At 51.4% G+C, this 19,040-nt stretch overlaps 2 protein-coding genes across 2 annotated transcripts in view; both read left to right on the top strand.

Annotated features, from left to right (window-relative positions):
• Positions 1–19,040, top strand: part of DYNC1LI2 (dynein cytoplasmic 1 light intermediate chain 2) — a 332,150-nt gene that overhangs the window by 178,260 nt on the left and 134,850 nt on the right. The gene's annotated exons all lie outside the window — the stretch shown is intronic.
• TERB1 (telomere repeat binding bouquet formation protein 1) overlaps positions 1–19,040 on the top strand; it is a gene marked incomplete at its 5' end in the record, with an annotated part of 113,547 nt that overhangs the window by 75,716 nt on the left and 18,791 nt on the right. The window contains 2 exons of the mRNA XM_082271067.1: positions 5,509–5,598; positions 16,208–16,375. Of these exons, the coding sequence (XP_082127193.1) occupies positions 5,509–5,598; positions 16,208–16,375 (258 nt within the window). The remainder of the gene's footprint in view (positions 1–5,508; positions 5,599–16,207; positions 16,376–19,040) is intronic.

Genomic DNA, 19,040 nt, shown 5'->3' with positions numbered 1-19,040 from the left:
CCTCCGTCTCCCTCCATCTCCCTCCTCCCTCCATCTCCCTCCTCCCTCCGTCTCCCTCCTCCCTCCGTCTCCCTCCTCCCTCCTTCTCCCTCCATCTCCCTCCTCCCTCCATCTCCCTCCTCCCTCCGTCTCCCTCCTCCCTCCGTCTCCCTCCTACCTCCGTCTCCCTCCTCCCTCCGTCTCCCTCCGTCTCCCTCCTACCTCCGTCTCCCTCCGTCTCCCTCCTACCTCCGTCTCCCTCCTACCTCTGTCCTCCTCCTCCCTCCGTCCCCCTCCTTCTCCCTCCTACCTCCGTCTCCCTCCTCCCTCCGTCTCCCTCCTCCCTCCTTCTCCCTCCTCCCTCCGTCTCCCTCCATCTCCCTCCTCCCTCCATCTCCCTCCTCCCTCCGTCTCCCTCCTCCCTCCATCTCCCTCCTACCTCCGTCTCCCTCCTCCCTCCGTCTCCCTCCGTCTCCCTCCTACCTCCGTCTCCCTCCTACCTCCGTCTCCCTCCGTCTCCCTCCGTCTCCCTCCTACCTCCGTCTCCCTCCTACCTCTGTCCTCCTCCTCCCTCCGTCCCCCTCCTTCTCCCTCCTACCTCCGTCTCCCTCCTCCCTCCGTCTCCCTCCTCCCTCATTCTCCCTCCTACCTCCGTCTCCCTCCTACCTCCGTCTCCCTCCTCCCTCTGCCTACCTCCGTCTCCCTCCTACCTCCGTCTCCCTCCTCCCTCTGCCTACCTCTGTCTCCCTCCTACCTCCGTCTCCCTCCTCCCTCTGCCTACCTCTGTCTCCCTCCTCCCTCTGTCTCTCTCCTACCTCCGTCTCCCTCAGTCTCCCTCCTCCCTCTGTCTCCCTCCTATCTCCGTCTCCCTCCTACCTCCGTCTCCCTCCGTCTCCCTCCTCCCTCCGTCTCCCTCCTCCCTCCGTCTCCCTCCTCCCTCTGTCTCCCTCCTCCCTCCGTCTCCCTCCTCCCTCCGTCTCCCTCCTACCTCCGTCTCCCTCCTACCTCCGTCTCCCTCCTCCCTCCGTCTCCCTCCTCCCTCCGTCTCCCTCCTACCTCCGTCTCCCTCCTACCTCCGTCTCCCTCCTACCTCCGTCTCCCTCCTCCCTCCGTCTCCCTCCTACCTCCGTCTCCCTCCATCTCTCTCCTCCCTCCGTCTCCCTCCTACCTCCGTCTCCCTCCTACCTCCGTCTCCCTCCTACCTCCGTCTCCCTCCTACCTCCGTCCCCCTCCTCCCTCCGTCTCCCTCCTTCTCCCTCCTCCCTCCGTCTCCCTCCTACCTCCGTCTCCCTCCTCCCTCCGTCTCCCTCCTACCTCCGTCTCCCTCCTACCTCCGTCTCCCTCCTACCTCCGTCCCCCTCCTCCCTCCGTCTCCCTCCTTCTCCCTCCTACCTCCGTCTCCCTCCTCCCTCCGTCTCCCTCCTCCCTCATTCTCCCTCCTACCTCCTTCTCCCTCCTCCCTCCGTCTCCCTCCTACCTCCGTCTTCCTCCATCTCTCTCCTCCCTCCGTCTCCCTCCTCCCTCCGTCTCCCTCCTACCTCCGTCTCCCTCCTACCTCCGTCTCCCTCCTACCTCCGTCTCCCTCCTACCTCCGTCCCCCTCCTCCCTCCGTCTCCCTCCTTCTCCCTCCTACCTCCGTCTCCCTCCTCCCTCCGTCTCCCTCCTCCCTCCGTCTCCCTCCTACCTCCGTCTCCCTCCTACCTCCGTCTCCCTCCTACCTCCGTCCCCCTCCTCCCTCCGTCTCCCTCCTTCTCCCTCCTACCTCCGTCTCCCTCCTCCCTCCGTCTCCCTCCTCCCTCATTCTCCCTCCTACCTCCGTCTCCCTCCTACCTCCGTCTCCCTCCTACCTCTGTCTCCCTCCTCCCTCTGTCTCCCTCCTCCCTCCGTCTCCCTCCTACCTCCGTCTCCCTCTTACCTCCTTCTCCCTCCTCCCTCCATCTCCTTCCTCCCTCCGTCTCCCTCCTACCTCCGTCTCCCTCCGTCCCCCTTCTCCCTCCGTCCCCCTCCTCCCTCCGTCTCCCTCCTCCCTCTGTCTCCCTCCTCCCTCCGTCTTCCTCCGTCTCCCTCCTACCTCCTTCTCCCTCCACCTCCGTCTCCCTCCTACCTCCGTCTCCCTCCGTCCCCCTCCTCCCTCGGTCCCCCTCCTCCCTCTGTCTCCCTCCTCCCTCTGTCTCCCTCCGTCTTCCTCCGTCTCCCTCCTACCTCCGTCTCCCTCCTACCTCCTTCTCCATCCTCTCTCCATCTCCCTCCTCCCTCCGTCTCCCTCCTACCTCCGTCTCCCTCCGTCCCCCTCCTCCCTCCGTCTCCCTCCTACCTCCGTCTCCCTCCATCTCTCTCCTCCCTCCTCCCTCCGTCTCCCTCCTACCTCCGTCTCCCTCCTACCTCCGTCTCCCTCCTACCTCCGTCTCCCTCCTACCTCCGTCCCCCTCCTCCCTCCGTCTCCCTCCTTCTCCCTCCTACCTCCGTCTCCCTCCTCCCTCCGTCTCCCTCCTCCCTCCGTCTCCCTCCTACCTCCGTCTCCCTCCTACCTCCGTCTCCCTCCTACCTCCGTCCCCCTCCTCCCTCCGTCTCCCTCCTTCTCCCTCCTACCTCCGTCTCCCTCCTCCCTCCGTCTCCCTCCTCCCTCATTCTCCCTCCTACCTCCGTCTCCCTCCTACCTCCGTCTCCCTCCTCCCTCTGTCTCCCTCCTCCCTCTGTCTCCCTCCTCCCTCCGTCTCCCTCCTACCTCCGTCTCCCTCTTACCTCCTTCTCCCTCCTCCCTCCATCTCCTTCCTCCCTCCGTCTCCCTCCTACCTCCGTCTCCCTCCGTCCCCCTTCTCCCTCCTCCCTCCGTCTCCCTCCTCCCTCTGTCTCCCTCCTCCCTCCGTCTTCCTCCGTCTCCCTCCTACCTCCGTCTCCCTCCTACCTCCTTCTCCCTCCACCTCCGTCTCCCTCCTACCTCCGTCTCCCTCCGTCCCCCTCCTCCCTCGGTCCCCCTCCTCCCTCTGTCTCCCTCCTCCCTCTGTCTCCCTCCGTCTTCCTCCGTCTCCCTCCTACCACCGTCTCCCTCCTACCTCCTTCTCCATCCTCTCTCCATCTCCCTCCTCCCTCCGTCTCCCTCCTACCTCCGTCTCCCTCCGTCCCCCTCCTCCCTCCGTCTCCCTCCTCCCTCTGTCTCCCTCCGTCTCCCTCCTACCTCCGTCTCCCTCCTACCTCCTTCTCCCTCCTCCCTTGGTCTCCCTCCTACCTCCGTCTCCCTCCTCCCTCTGTCTCCCTCCGTCTCCCTCCTACCTCCGTCTCCCTCCTCCCTCCGTCTCCCTACGTCCCCCTGCTCCCTCAGTCTCCCTCCTACCTCCGTCTCCCTCCTCCCTCCGTCTCCCTCCTCCCTCCGTCTCCCTCCTACCTCCTTCTCCCTCCTACCTCCGTCCCCCTCCTCCCTCCGTCCCCCTCCTCCCTCCGTCCCCCTGCTCCCTCAGTCTCCCTCCTACCTCCGTCTCCCTCCTCCCTCGGTCTCCATCCTCCCTCTGTCTCCCTCCTACCTCCGTCTCCCTCCTACCTCCTTCTCCCTCCTACCTCCGTCCCCCTCCTCCCTCCGTCCCCCTCCTCCCTCCGTCCCCCTGCTCCCTCAGTCTCCCTCCTACCTCCGTCTCCCTCCTCCCTCGGTCTCCATCCTCCCTCTGTCTCCCTCCTACCTCCGTCTCCCTCCTACCTCCTTCTCCCTCCTACCTCCGTCCCCCTCCTCCCTCCGTCCCCCTCCTCCCTCCGTCCCCCTGCTCCCTCAGTCTCCCTCCTACCTCCGTCTCCCTCCTCCCTCGGTCTCCATCCTCCCTCTGTCTCCCTCCTACCTCCGTCTCCCTCCTACCTCCTTTTCCCTCCTACCTCCGTCTCCCTCCTACCTCCGTCTCCCTCCTACCTCCTTCTCCCTCCTACCTCCGTCCCCCTCCTCCCTCCGTCCCCCTCCTCCCTCAGTCTCCCTCCTACCTCCGTCTCCCTCCTCCCTCGGTCTCCATCCTCCCTCTGTCTCCCTCCTACCTCCGTCTCCCTCCTACCTCCTTTTCCCTCCTACCTCCGTCTCCCTCCTCCCTCGGTCTCCCTCCTCCCTCCGTCCCCCTGCTCCCTCAGTCTCCCTCCTACCTCCGTCTCCCTCCTCCCTCGGTCTCCCTCCTTCTCCCTCCTCCCTCCGTCTCCCTCCTCCCTCCGGTACATTTCTATTCTGGCTGAACATGAGGCTGATAATGGAAAAGCTTACATGCTCCCCTTCTCCCTCCTGTACTTCCTTTTACACCTGACAACCCAACCTATGACACTCAGGGCTGCTGTTAAAAATCACGGGGCCCCCCTACAGCCTTTCTGACAGGGCCCCCCTCAACTCCACCTCCACTGCCCAAAGTGCAGCGGAACAGTGGCACTAAACTTTGTCCGCCTACACCCCAAAAATGAAAAATAGTTTCTCCTTTACTCTCACCTCCTGGGCCCCCTGTTTACGTGATGGGGCCAGGGGCAATGTAATTTAAGTCATGGTAAGCAAGTAAGAGTGGGGGGATGGTCTAGTAAAATCAATGTAATAATTTAGACAAAAAGAAAACAATAAAGATGCCCCAGGCCCCCCTGTTTAGCTGATGAGGCCTGGGCCTACCTGTTTATCTGATGAGGCCTGGGCCCCCCTGTTTATCTGATGAGGCCTGGGCCTACCTGTTTATCTTATGAGGCCTGGGCCCCCTTGTTTAGCTGATGAGGCCTGGGCCCCCCTGTTTATCTGATGAGGCCTGGACCCCCCTGTTTATCTGATGAGGCCTAGCCCCCCTGTTTAGCTGATGAGGCCTGGGCCCCCCTGTTTATCTGATGAGGCCTGGGCCCCCCTGTTTATCTGATGAGGCCTGGGCCTACCTGTTTATCTGATGAGGCCTGGGCCCCCCTGTTTATCTGATGAGGCCTGGGCCCCCCTGTTTATCTGATGAGGCCTGGGCCCCCCTGTTTATCTGATGAGGCCTAGGCCCCCCTGTATAGCTGATGAGGCCTGGGCCCCCCTGTTTATCTGATGAGGCCTAGGCCCCCCTGTATAGCTGATGAGGCCTGGGCCCCCCTGTTTATCTGATGAGGCCTGGGCCCCCCTGTTTATCTGATGAGGCTGGCCCCCCTTGTTTATCTGATGAGGCCTGGGCCCCCCTGTTTATCTGATGAGGCCTGGGCCCCCCTGTTTATCTGATTAGGCCTGGGCCCCCCTGTTTATCTTATGAGGCCTGGGCCCCCTTGTTTAGCTGATGAGGCCTAGGCCCAGTACAACAGGACCAGTTGTACTGCCTTATCAGCAGCCCTGACTACACTTACTGATAGTGCCAAAGCATAACTGCCCCTTGCTGCCTCCTTCACATTCCTATTGGCCAATGAGGCCTCTCCTCATACTGATGGGGCAGTAAGAATGTGGATGGGGGGGGGGGGGGGTAGCAGCACACTTTCTGAACCTGCAACAATGTAACGATGACCGGCGATTCTCTTTATAGTTTAATATAAACATTGTAAATATTTTACCTCTTCTCTGTCTGCAATCAGATCCGATGTCTTTATGTGCGGAGATAATCAGCGAGGAGATCAGCAGCGTTCTCGGCTCTCGTATCTCACAGACCCGGCTGCGGTGTTCAGGTAATAACGCCAATGATGACTGATATCAGAGCAGGAAGGATGATGACTGATATCAGTGCAGGAAGGATGATGACTGATATCAGAGCAGGAAGGATGATGACTGATATCAGAGCAGGAAGGATGATGACTGATATCAGAGCAGGAAGGATGATGACTGATATCAGAGCAGGAAGGTGATGACTGATATCAGAGCAGGAAGGATGATGACCGATATCAGAGCAGGAAGGATGATGACTGATATCAGAGCAGGAAGGATGATGACTGATATCAGAGCAGGAAGGATGATGACTGATATCAGAGCAGGAAGATGATGACTGATATCAGAGCAGGAAGGATGATGACTGATATCAGTCAGAGCAGGAAGGATGATGACTGATATCAGTGCAGGAAGGATGATGATTGATATCAGAGCAGGAAGGATGATGGTTGATATCAGAGCAGGAAGGATGATGATTGATATCAGAGCAGGAAGGATGATGACTGATATCAGAGCAGGAAGATGATGACTGATATCAGAGCAGGAAGGATGATGACTGATATCAGAGCAGGAAGATGATGACTGATATCAGTGCAGGAAGGATGATGATTGATATCAGAGCAGGAAGGATGATGATTGATATCAGAGCAGGAAGGATGATGACTGATATCAGAGCAGGAAGGTGATGACCGATATCAGAGCAGGAAGGATGATGACTGATATCAGAGCAGGAAGGCGATGACTGATATCAGAGCAGGAAGGCGATGACTGATATCAGTGCAGGAAGGATGATGACTGATATCAGAGCAGGAAGGATGATGATTGATATCAGTGCAGGAAGGATGATGACTGATATCAGAGCAGGAAGGTGATGACTGATATCAGAGCAGGAAGGATGATGACTGATATCAGAGCAGGAAGGATGATGACTGATATCAGAGCAGGAAGGATGATGACTGATATCAGTGCAGGAAGGATGATGACTGATATCAGAGCAGGAAGGATGATGATTGATATCAGTGCAGGAAGGATGATGACTGATATCAGAGCAGGAAGATGATGACTGATATCAGAGCAGGAAGGATGATGACTGATATCAGAGCAGGAAGGATGATGACTGATATCAGAGCAGGAAGGATGATGACTGATATCAGAGCAGGAAGGTGATGACTGATATCAGAGCAGGAAGGATGATGACTGATATCAGAGCAGGAAGATGATGACTGATATCAGAGCAGGAAGGATGATGACTGATATCAGTCAGAGCAGGAAGGATGATGACTGATATCAGTGCAGGAAGGATGATGATTGATATCAGAGCAGGAAGGATGATGGTTGATATCAGAGCAGGAAGGATGATGATTGATATCAGAGCAGGAAGGATGATGACTGATATCAGAGCAGGAAGGTGATGACTGATATCAGTGCAGGAAGGATGATGATTGATATCAGAGCAGGAAGGATGATGATTGATATCAGAGCAGGAAGGATGATGACTGATATCAGAGCAGGAAGGTGATGACCGATATCAGAGCAGGAAGGATGATGACCGATATCAGAGCAGGAAGGCGATGACTGATATCAGAGCAGGAAGGCGATGACTGATATCAGTGCAGGAAGGATGATGACTGATATCAGAGCAGGAAGGATGATGACTGATATCAGAGCAGGAAGGTGATGACTGATATCAGAGCAGGAAGGATGATGACTGATATCAGAGCAGGAAGGATGATGACTGATATCAGAGCAGGAAGGATGATGACTGATATCAGAGCAGGAAGGCGATGACTGATATCAGTGCAGGAAGGATGATGACTGATATCAGAGCAGGAAGGATGATGATTGATATCAGTGCAGGAAGGATGATGACTGATATCAGAGCAGGAAGGTGATGACTGATATCAGAGCAGGAAGATGATGACTGATATCAGAGCAGGAAGGATGATGATTGATATCAGAGCAGGAAGGATGATGGTTGATATCAGAGCAGGAAGGATGATGATTGATATCAGAGCAGGAAGGATGATGACTGATATCAGAGCAGGAAGATGATGACTGATATCAGAGCAGGAAGGATGATGACTGATATCAGAGCAGGAAGATGATGACTGATATCAGTGCAGGAAGGATGATGATTGATATCAGAGCAGGAAGGATGATGATTGATATCAGAGCAGGAAGGATGATGACTGATATCAGAGCAGGAAGGTGATGACCGATATCAGAGCAGGAAGGATGATGACCGATATCAGAGCAGGAAGGCGATGACTGATATCAGAGCAGGAAGGCGATGACTGATATCAGTGCAGGAAGGATGATGACTGATATCAGAGCAGGAAGGATGATGATTGATATCAGTGCAGGAAGGATGATGACTGATATCAGAGCAGGAAGGTGATGACTGATATCAGAGCAGGAAGGATGATGACTGATATCAGAGCAGGAAGGATGATGACTGATATCAGAGCAGGAAGGATGATGACTGATATCAGAGCAGGAAGGTGATGACTGATATCAGAGCAGGAAGGATGATGACTGATATCAGAGCAGGAAGATGATGACTGATATCAGAGCAGGAAGGATGATGACTGATATCAGTCAGAGCAGGAAGGATGATGACTGATATCAGTGCAGGAAGGATGATGACTGATATCAGAGCAGGAAGGATGATGGTTGATATCAGAGCAGGAAGGATGATGATTGATATCAGAGCAGGAAGGATGATGACTGATATCAGAGCAGGAAGGTGATGACTGATATCAGTGCAGGAAGGATGATGATTGATATCAGAGCAGGAAGGATGATGATTGATATCAGAGCAGGAAGGATGATGACTGATATCAGAGCAGGAAGGTGATGACCGATATCAGAGCAGGAAGGATGATGACCGATATCAGAGCAGGAAGGCGATGACTGATATCAGAGCAGGAAGGCGATGACTGATATCAGTGCAGGAAGGATGATGACTGATATCAGAGCAGGAAGGATGATGACTGATATCAGAGCAGGAAGGATGACTGATATCAGAGCAGGAAGGATGATGATTGATATCAGTGCAGGAAGGATGATGACTGATATCAGAGCAGGAAGGTGATGACTGATATCAGAGCAGGAAGATGATGACTGATATCAGAGCAGGAAGGTGATGACTGATATCAGAGCAGGAAGGATGATGACTGATATCAGAGCAGGAAGGATGATGACTGATATCAGAGCAGGAAGGATGATGACTGATATCAGAGCAGGAAGGATGATGATTGATATCAGAGCAGGAAGGATGACTGATATCAGAGCAGGAAGGATGATGACTGATATCAGTGCAGGAAGGATGATGACTGATATCAGAGCAGGAAGGATGATGACTGATATCAGAGCAGGAAGGTGATGACTGATATCAGAGCAGGAAGGATGATGATTGATATCAGAGCAGGAAGGTGATGACTGATATCAGAGCAGGAAGATGATGACTGATATCAGAGCAGGAAGGTGATGACTGATATCAGAGCAGGAAGGTGATGACTGATATCAGAGCAGGAAGGATGATGACTGATATCAGTGCAGGAAGGATGATGACTGATATCAGAGCAGGAAGGATGATGACTGATATCAGAGCAGGAAGGATGATGACTGATATCAGAGCAGGAAGGCGATGACTGATATCAGAGCAGGAAGGCGATGACTGATATCAGTGCAGGAAGGATGATGACTGATATCAGAGCAGGAAGGATGATGATTGATATCAGTGCAGGAAGGATGATGACTGATATCAGAGCAGGAAGGTGATGACTGATATCAGAGCAGGAAGGATGATGACTGATATCAGAGCAGGAAGGATGATGACTGATATCAGAGCAGGAAGGATGATGACTGATATCAGTGCAGGAAGGATGATGACTGATATCAGAGCAGGAAGGATGATGATTGATATCAGTGCAGGAAGGATGATGACTGATATCAGAGCAGGAAGGTGATGACTGATATCAGAGCAGGAAGATGATGACTGATATCAGAGCAGGAAGGATGATGACTGATATCAGAGCAGGAAGGATGATGACTGATATCAGAGCAGGAAGGATGATGACTGATATCAGAGCAGGAAGGTGATGACTGATATCAGAGCAGGAAGGATGATGACTGATATCAGAGCAGGAAGATGATGACTGATATCAGAGCAGGAAGGATGATGACTGATATCAGTCAGAGCAGGAAGGATGATGACTGATATCAGTGCAGGAAGGATGATGATTGATATCAGAGCAGGAAGGATGATGGTTGATATCAGAGCAGGAAGGATGATGATTGATATCAGAGCAGGAAGGATGATGACTGATATCAGAGCAGGAAGGTGATGACTGATATCAGTGCAGGAAGGATGATGATTGATATCAGAGCAGGAAGGATGATGATTGATATCAGAGCAGGAAGGATGATGACTGATATCAGAGCAGGAAGGTGATGACCGATATCAGAGCAGGAAGGATGATGACCGATATCAGAGCAGGAAGGCGATGACTGATATCAGAGCAGGAAGGCGATGACTGATATCAGTGCAGGAAGGATGATGACTGATATCAGAGCAGGAAGGATGATGACTGATATCAGAGCAGGAAGGATGACTGATATCAGAGCAGGAAGGATGATGATTGATATCAGTGCAGGAAGGATGATGACTGATATCAGAGCAGGAAGGTGATGACTGATATCAGAGCAGGAAGATGATGACTGATATCAGAGCAGGAAGGATGATGACTGATATCAGAGCAGGAAGGATGATGACTGATATCAGAGCAGGAAGGATGATGACTGATATCAGAGCAGGAAGGATGATGATTGATATCAGAGCAGGAAGGATGACTGATATCAGAGCAGGAAGGATGATGACTGATATCAGTGCAGGAAGGATGATGACTGATATCAGAGCAGGAAGGATGATGACTGATATCAGAGCAGGAAGGTGATGACTGATATCAGAGCAGGAAGGATGATGATTGATATCAGAGCAGGAAGGTGATGACTGATATCAGAGCAGGAAGATGATGACTGATATCAGAGCAGGAAGGTGATGACTGATATCAGAGCAGGAAGGTGATGACTGATATCAGAGCAGGAAGGTGATGACTGATATCAGAGCAGGAAGGATGATGACTGATATCAGTGCAGGAAGGATGATGACTGATATCAGAGCAGGAAGGATGATGACTGATATCAGAGCAGGAAGGATGATGACTGATATCAGAGCAGGAAGGATGATGACTGATATCAGAGCAGGAAGGTGATGACTGATATCAGAGCAGGAAGGATGATGACTGATATCAGTGCAGGAAGGATGATGACTGATATCAGAGCAGGAAGGATGATGACTGATATCAGTGCAGGAAGGATGATGACTGATATCAGAGCAGGAAGGATGATGATTGATATCAGAGCAGGAAGGTGATGACTGATATCAGAGCAGGAAGATGATGACTGATATCAGAGCAGGAAGGTGATGACTGATATCAGAGCAGGAAGGTGATGACTGATATCAGAGCAGGAAGGATGATGACTGATATCAGAGCAGGAAGGATGATGACTGATATCAGAGCAGGAAGGATGATGATTGATATCAGAGCAGGAAGGTGATGACTGATATCAGAGCAGGAAGATGATGACTGATATCAGAGCAGGAAGGTGATGACTGATATCAGAGCAGGAAGGTGATGACTGATATCAGAGCAGGAAGGTGATGACTGATATCAGAGCAGGAAGGTGATGACTGATATCAGTGCAGGAAGATGATGACTGATATCAGAGCAGGAAGGTGATGACTGATATCAGAGCAGGAAGGTGATGACTGATATCAGAGCAGGAAGGTGATGACTGATATCAGAGCAGGAAGGTGATGACTGATATCAGTGCAGGAAGGATGATGACTGATATCAGAGCAGGAAGGATGATGACTGATATCAGAGCAGGAAGGATGATGACTGATATCAGAGCAGGAAGGATGATGACTGATATCAGTGCAGGAAGATGATGACTGATATCAGAGCAGGAAGGTGATGACTGATATCAGAGCAGGAAGGTGATGACTGATATCAGAGCAGGAAGGTGATGACTGATATCAGAGCAGGAAGGTGATGACTGATATCAGTGCAGGAAGATGATGACTGATATCAGAGCAGGAAGGATGATGACTGATATCAGTGCAGGAAGGATGATACAAATGGATGCCAGTCATTGGGACACGCCCCCTCTGTACAGGGATCTATAAGCTGATCTGTGATTGGACGGCTGGGAAAAGCCCGGACAATGAGCCTCATTTCTGTTTGGTGCCATTTTTTCCAACTACAGAAAAATTGACCCCGGAATGGAATAAAATCCGGGTTTGGATTGGAAACATAGATTTATACTGAAAACAAAGCATGGAATAATAATGGAACGTTACAAAGTTACATAAATGGGATGGAAAAAGACAAAAAGTCCGCCCAGTGCAACCAAAAGAAAAAGAAAACACAATAAATAAATAATAAATAAATAAATAAATAATAAATAAATGAATAAATAAATAATAAATAAATTAATAATAAATAAATAAATAATAAATAAATTAATTAATTAATAATAAATACTGTAACGAAGTAAATGGAACTCTTTTGGGCGTGGTTTGCACTTGTTTGATCCTTATTGGATCTTAGAAGGCATGTGATAAGCAGGGAGGAGGAGTTATATTGTCTCTTCACCACCTGTTTAACCCTTTAAACCCCCGCACCAGCATGCCGGAGCCACGTGCATTGTGTTCAGTTATTGGTCAGTCGGTGACGCTGTCTCTGAAAGTGACAGTGAGGATTATTTTTGCTGCACTACAATGCAAAGCATCACAGCAGAGGCGTCTGTACAGCCAGTGCTGTATCTTGGCTCTAGGCTGACAAGGCCCAAGCCTAGGGTGGCACTTTGCAGGGGGGCAGCAAAAAAGCTTCACCCCACACGGAAAAAAAAAACAGCCTTCTCCTGGCTCCTGGCATGAAAAGGGTCCCCGCTGGCTTGCGCTACACTTTCAGTATAGTGCCAGTGTTAAGGGGTGAATTGGGTGGGAGGGGCAGGGTCCAGGAGGCAAATCAGTCTGACACCCCCATTAACCGGTTACACTGCTACCTGCTGGTATTATAATACCGACCAATGAGGACATTCAGACAGACCACAGGCCGCCGACCACACTTACTACAACTGGCCTGATGGCTGCCAATGCTAATAGGTGAGGAACTGCAGCCTAATACTCCGCCACCCTTCCCCCACCCCCAGGTATGGCAGCCATCATGTATCCTCCCCCGCCCCCAGGTATGGCAGCCATCATGTACCCTCCCCCGCCCCCAGGTATGGCAGCCATCATGTACCCTCCCCCGCCCCCAGGTATGGCAGCCATCATGTACCCTCCCCCGCCCCCAGGTATGGCAGCCATCATGTACCCTCCCCCAGGTATGGCAGCCATCATGTACCCTCCCCCAGGTATGGCAGCCATCATGTACCCGCCCCCAGGTATGGCAGCCATCGTGTACCCTCCCCCGCCCCCAGGTATGGCAGCCATCATGTCAGTAATTTAATTTCTTTACACATCCTTGTCCCTGAGTGAGAATACTGAATTCCATCATACAAATAAGACTCTTACCTCTATATGATGGTAATAATATCTCCTCCTATGTACTATCCCAATATGTCACTGGATGAGTGCGATTACTCCGATCTGATCAGATATTGGATTATTTCTCTGATTTCTATAATGACTCCGGACTTCTTATTTATTATACAAATCAGTGAAATAATCCGATGATTACAATCAGTGGCAGCAAACACCAAATATCCTAAAAGAAAGGAGAAATCTTACTGATCCAGGGACATGAGGCTGTACTGATGGCCACGGATAAGGCTGCACTAAAAAGGCTGCACTGATAAGGCACCGAGGCTGTCACATGGGAGGAGTCACACACCAAGGCTGCACATGGGAGGGGTCACACACCAAGGCTGCACATGGGAGGGGTCACACACCGAGGCTGTCACATGGGAGGGGTCACACACCCTGACACACCGAGGCTGTCACATGGGAGGGGTCACACACCCTGACACACCGAGGCTGTCACATGGGAGGGGTCACACACCCTGACACACCGAGGCTGTCACATGGGAGGGGTCACACACCGAGGCTGTCACATGGGAGGGGTCACAGACCGAGGCTGTCACATGGGAGGGGTCACACACCCTGACACACCAAGGCTGCACATGGGAGGGGTCACACACCAAGGCTGTCACATGGGAGGAGTCACACACCCTGACACACCGAGGCTGTCACATGGGAGGGGTCACACACCGAGGCTGTCACATGGGAGGGGTCACAGACCGAGGCTGTCACATGAGAGGGGTCACACACCCTGACACACCGAGGCTGTCACATGGGAGGGGTCACACACCCTGACACACCGAGGCTGTCACATGGGAGGGGTCACACACCCTGACACACCGAGGCTGTCACATGGGAGGGGTCACACACCCTGACACACCGAGGCTGTCACATGGGAGGGGTCACACGCCCTGACACACCGAGGCTGTCACATGGGAGGGGTCACACGCCGACACACCAAGGCTGTCACATGGGAGGGGTCACACGCCCTGACACACCGAGGCTGTCACATGGGAGGGGTCACACGCCCTGACACACCAAGGCTGTCACATGGGAGGGGTCACACACCCTGACACACCGAGGCTGTCACATGGGAGGAGTCACACACCCTGACACACCGAGGCTGTCACATGGGAGGGGTCACACACCCTGACACACCAAGGCTGTCACATGGGAGGGGTCACACGCCGTGACACACCGAGGCTGTCACATGGGAGGAGTCACACACCCTGACACACCAAGGCTGTCACATGGGAGGGGTCACACACCCTGACACACCGAGGCTGTCACATGGGAGGGGTCACACACCCTGACACACCAAGGCTGTCACATGGGAGGGGTCACACACCCTGACACACCGAGGCTGTCACATGGGAGGAGTCACACACCCTGACACACCGAGGCTGTCACATGGGAGGGGTCACACACTGTGAGTGTGACCACTGGTGGGGTTTAACTGGAGGGGGCTTTACAAAGGCACCATCAATTTGCCCCGTATTGGCCCACCATATCTATACATTATTTGTAATAATATTTTTTAGCTTCAAACATATATTGTAACAGTCAGAGACATTTTCTGCCTCTTGCCAGTGAGAGGAATCGCCCACTGTAGTGAGAAGGCCATGACAGTGCATACTGAAGAGCTCAGCCATGACAGTGCATACTGAAGAGCTCAGCCATGACAGTGCATACTGAAGAGCTCAGCCATGACAGTGCATACTGAAGAGCTCAGCCATGACAGTGCATACTGAAGAGCTGAGCCATGACAGTGCATACTGAAGAGCTGAGCCATGACAGTGCACACTGAAGAGCTGAGCCATGACAGTGCACACTGAAGAGCTGAGCTATGACAGTGCACACTGAAGAGCTCAGCCATGACATTGCATACTGAAGAGCTCAGCCATGACATTGCATACTGAAGAGCTCAGCCATGACATTGCATACTGAAGAGCTGAGCCATGACAGTGCATACTGAAGAGCTGAGCCATGACAGTGCACACTGAAGAGCTGAGCCATGACAGTGCACACTGAAGAGCTGAGCTATGACAGTGCACACTGAAGAGCTCAGCCATGACATTGCATACTGAAGAGCTCAGCCATGACATTGCATACTGAAGAGCTCAGCCATGACATTGCATACTGAAGAGCTGAGCCATGACAGTGCATACTGAAGAGCTGAGCCATGACAGTGCATACTGAAGAGCTGAGCCATGACAGTGCATGCTGAAGAGCTGAGCCATGACAGTGCACACTGAAGAGCTGAGCCATGACAGTGCACACTGAAGAGCTGAGCTATGACAGTGCATACTGAAGAGCTCAGCCATGACATTGCATACTGAAGAGCTGAGCCATGACAGTGCACACTGAAGAGCTGAGCTATGACAGTGCATACTGAAGAGCTGAGCCATGACAGTGCATACTGAAGAGCTCAGCCATGACAGTGCATACTGAAGAGCTCAGCCATGACAGTGCATACTGAAGAGCTGAGCTATGACAGTGCATACTGAAGAGCTCAGCCATGACATTGCATACTGAAGAGCTGAGCCATGACAGTGCACACTGAAGAGCTGAGCCATGACAGTGCGTACTGAAGAGCTGAGCCATGACAGTGCATACTGAAGAGCTCAGCCATGACAGTGCATACTGAAGAGCTGAGCCATGACAGTGCGTACTGAAGAGCTGAGCCATGACAGTGCACACTGAAGAGCTCAGCCATGACATTGCATACTGAAGAGCTCAGCCATGACAGTGCATACTGAAGAGCTCAGCCATGACAGTGCATACTGAAGAGCTGAGCCATGACAGTGCATACTGAAGAGCTCAGCCATGACAGTGCATACTGAAGAGCTCAGCCATGACAGTGCATACTGAAGAGCTCAGCCATGACATTGCATACTGAAGAGCTGAGCCATGACATTGCATACTGAAGAGCTGTGTGTCCCCTGATTGATGTGAATATTGTGATCCTGTCTGTTTTCCAGGCTGCCTGGTGACAGGGCTGTCCATGAATAGCAGAAACTGCAGCAATATCTTGCAGAAATGCCCCCACTTATGTGACAACCACAGAGTCGTTCTACAAACGGAGGAGCGCTATAAAGCCGAATTACGGAAATTACTGAGCGCCAACAGAATCTACGCCCCTCATAACAGTAAAATCCATTTTATATTTGCCTGATGCATATTAAATGTTTCTTTACATTTGTATTTAATCTTCCTCTAAATCCAAAGTGCTGTCCTAGAGAAAGAACCTGAAGTATAAATAGAACTAAAAAAGGTTTAGGAAAGGGAGAAAGAGAGAAGTTTCTGTGTCTCATAAATCCAATGGAGTTACATAGGAAGGTTGAAAAAAGACACAAATCCATCCAGTTCAACCAACAGAAGGGCAAAAAAACCATACAATCCCATATACACAATCCTATACCCCCCCAACCATACAATCCCATATACACAATCCTATAACCTCCCCCAACCATACAATCCCATATACACAATCCTATACCCCCCCCCCCCCCAACCATACAATCCCATATACACAATCCTATACCCCCCCAACCATACAATCCCATATACACAATCCTATACCCACCCCAACCATACAATCCCATATACACAATCCTATACCCCCCCCCCAACCATACAATCCCCTATACACAATCCTATACCCCCCCCCCCAACCATACAATTCCATATACACAATCCTATACCCTCCCCAACCATACAATCCCATATACACAATCCTATACCCCCCCCCCCAACCATACAATCCCATATACACAATCCTATACCCCCCCCCCAACCATACAATCCCATATACACCATCCTATACCCCTCCCCAACCATACAATCCCATATACACCATCCTATACCCCCCCCCAACCATACAATCCCATATACACAATCCTATACCCTCCCCAACTATACAATCCCATATACACAATCCTATACCCGCCCCAACCATACAATCCCATATACACAATCCTATACCCGCCCCAACCATACAATCCCCTATACACAATCCTATACCCCCCCCCCAACCATACAATCCCATATACACAATCCTATACCCCCCCCAACCATACAATCCCATATACACAATCCTATACCCCCCCCCCAACCATACAATCCCATATACACAACAATCCTATACCCCCCCCCCAACCATACAATCCCATATACACAATCCTATACCCACCCCAACCATTTAATCCCATATACACAATCCTATACCCGCCCCAACCATACAATCCCATATAAACAATCCTATACCCTCCCCAACCATACAATCCCATATACACAATCCTATACCCACCCCAACCATACAATCCCCTATACACAACCCTATACCCTCCCCAACCATACAATCCCATATACACAATCCTATACCCTCCCCAACCATACAATCCCATATACACAATCCTATACCCACCCTAACCATACAATCCCATATACACAATCCTATACCCTCCCCAACCATACAATCCCCTATACACAATCCTATACCCACCCCAACCATACAATCCCCTATACACAACCCTATACCCTCCCCAACCATACAATCCCATATACACAATCCTATACCCGCCCCAACCATACAATCCCCTATACACAATCCAATACTCGCCCCAACCATACACTCCCATATACACAATCCAATACCCGCCCCAACCATACACTCCCATATACAAAATCCTATACCCGCCCCAACCATACAATCCCATATACACAATCCTATACCCACCCCAACCATACAATCCCATATACACAATCCCATACCCTCCCCAACCATACAATCCCATATACACAATCCTATACCCACCCCAACCATACACTCCCATATACACAATCCTATACCCTCCCCAACCATACAATCCCATATACACAATCCTATACCCCCCCAACCATACAATCCCCTATACACAATCCTATACAATCCCATATACACAATCCTATACCCGCAGTTGATCCAGAGGAAGGTGAAAACCCCCAGCAAAGCATGATCCAATTTACTACAGCAGAGGAAAAAATTCCTTCCTGGTCCCCCGAGAGGTAATCGGATATTCCCTGGATAAATTTTACCTATAAATATTATTACCCAGTTATATTATGTACACCCAGGAAAGAATCCAGGTCTTTTCGAAACCAATCCACTGAGCTGGCCAGATCCACCTCTGGAGGGAGTCTATTCCACATTTTCACTGCTCTTACTATGAAGAAACCTTTCTGTATTTGGAGTTGAAATCTCTTTTCCGTAAGACGAGTCTCTAGCAGTCACGTCTTCCATATCCTTTTGCCAGCCTGACATAGCTGATATTAACAGAATCTGCACTTAGCTACGTAACAAATGTTAAAGCGTATGTAATACAAGAACAGTAAAATATCCCAGCGTTCCGGTTCTTAGATGCCGTGGCTGCATTTGTATTTTTTCATGTTTTTATTTTTACCTTCTGGCAAAAGGACATCCCTCAGTTTCCTTCTGCATAAGGGTTCTGGGCCTCATGGTGGCCTCCTAGGCAGTTCCCTTTGCCCAGCTTCACTCCCGACCTCTTTAGTCCAACATCATCAAGATGTGCAACAAGGAAATTCAATCCTTGGATCCCCCAATGCTTCTAACCAGCTAAACAAAGATCTCCTTGGCAGAGTAGATCTCCAATCCTGGCCTGAAACTGGGAAAGGCATTCCTTCACATGCTATCCTTCACATGTGGTAATGATGCCAGCCTTACAGGCTAGGGCAGAATTTACTTCTCTCTGACTTTCCAGGAGACAAGGTCTCCACAAAAAACAAATGGGGGATCTCCCTGGCAAAGTAGACCTC

Source organism: Pelophylax lessonae (genome assembly GCF_965119305.1).
Source record: "Pelophylax lessonae genome assembly, chromosome: 10".
NCBI lineage: Eukaryota > Metazoa > Chordata > Amphibia > Anura > Ranidae > Pelophylax > Pelophylax lessonae.
Note: the sequence above shows the minus strand (reverse complement) of the source record. Positions and strands in the feature narration are given on the sequence as shown.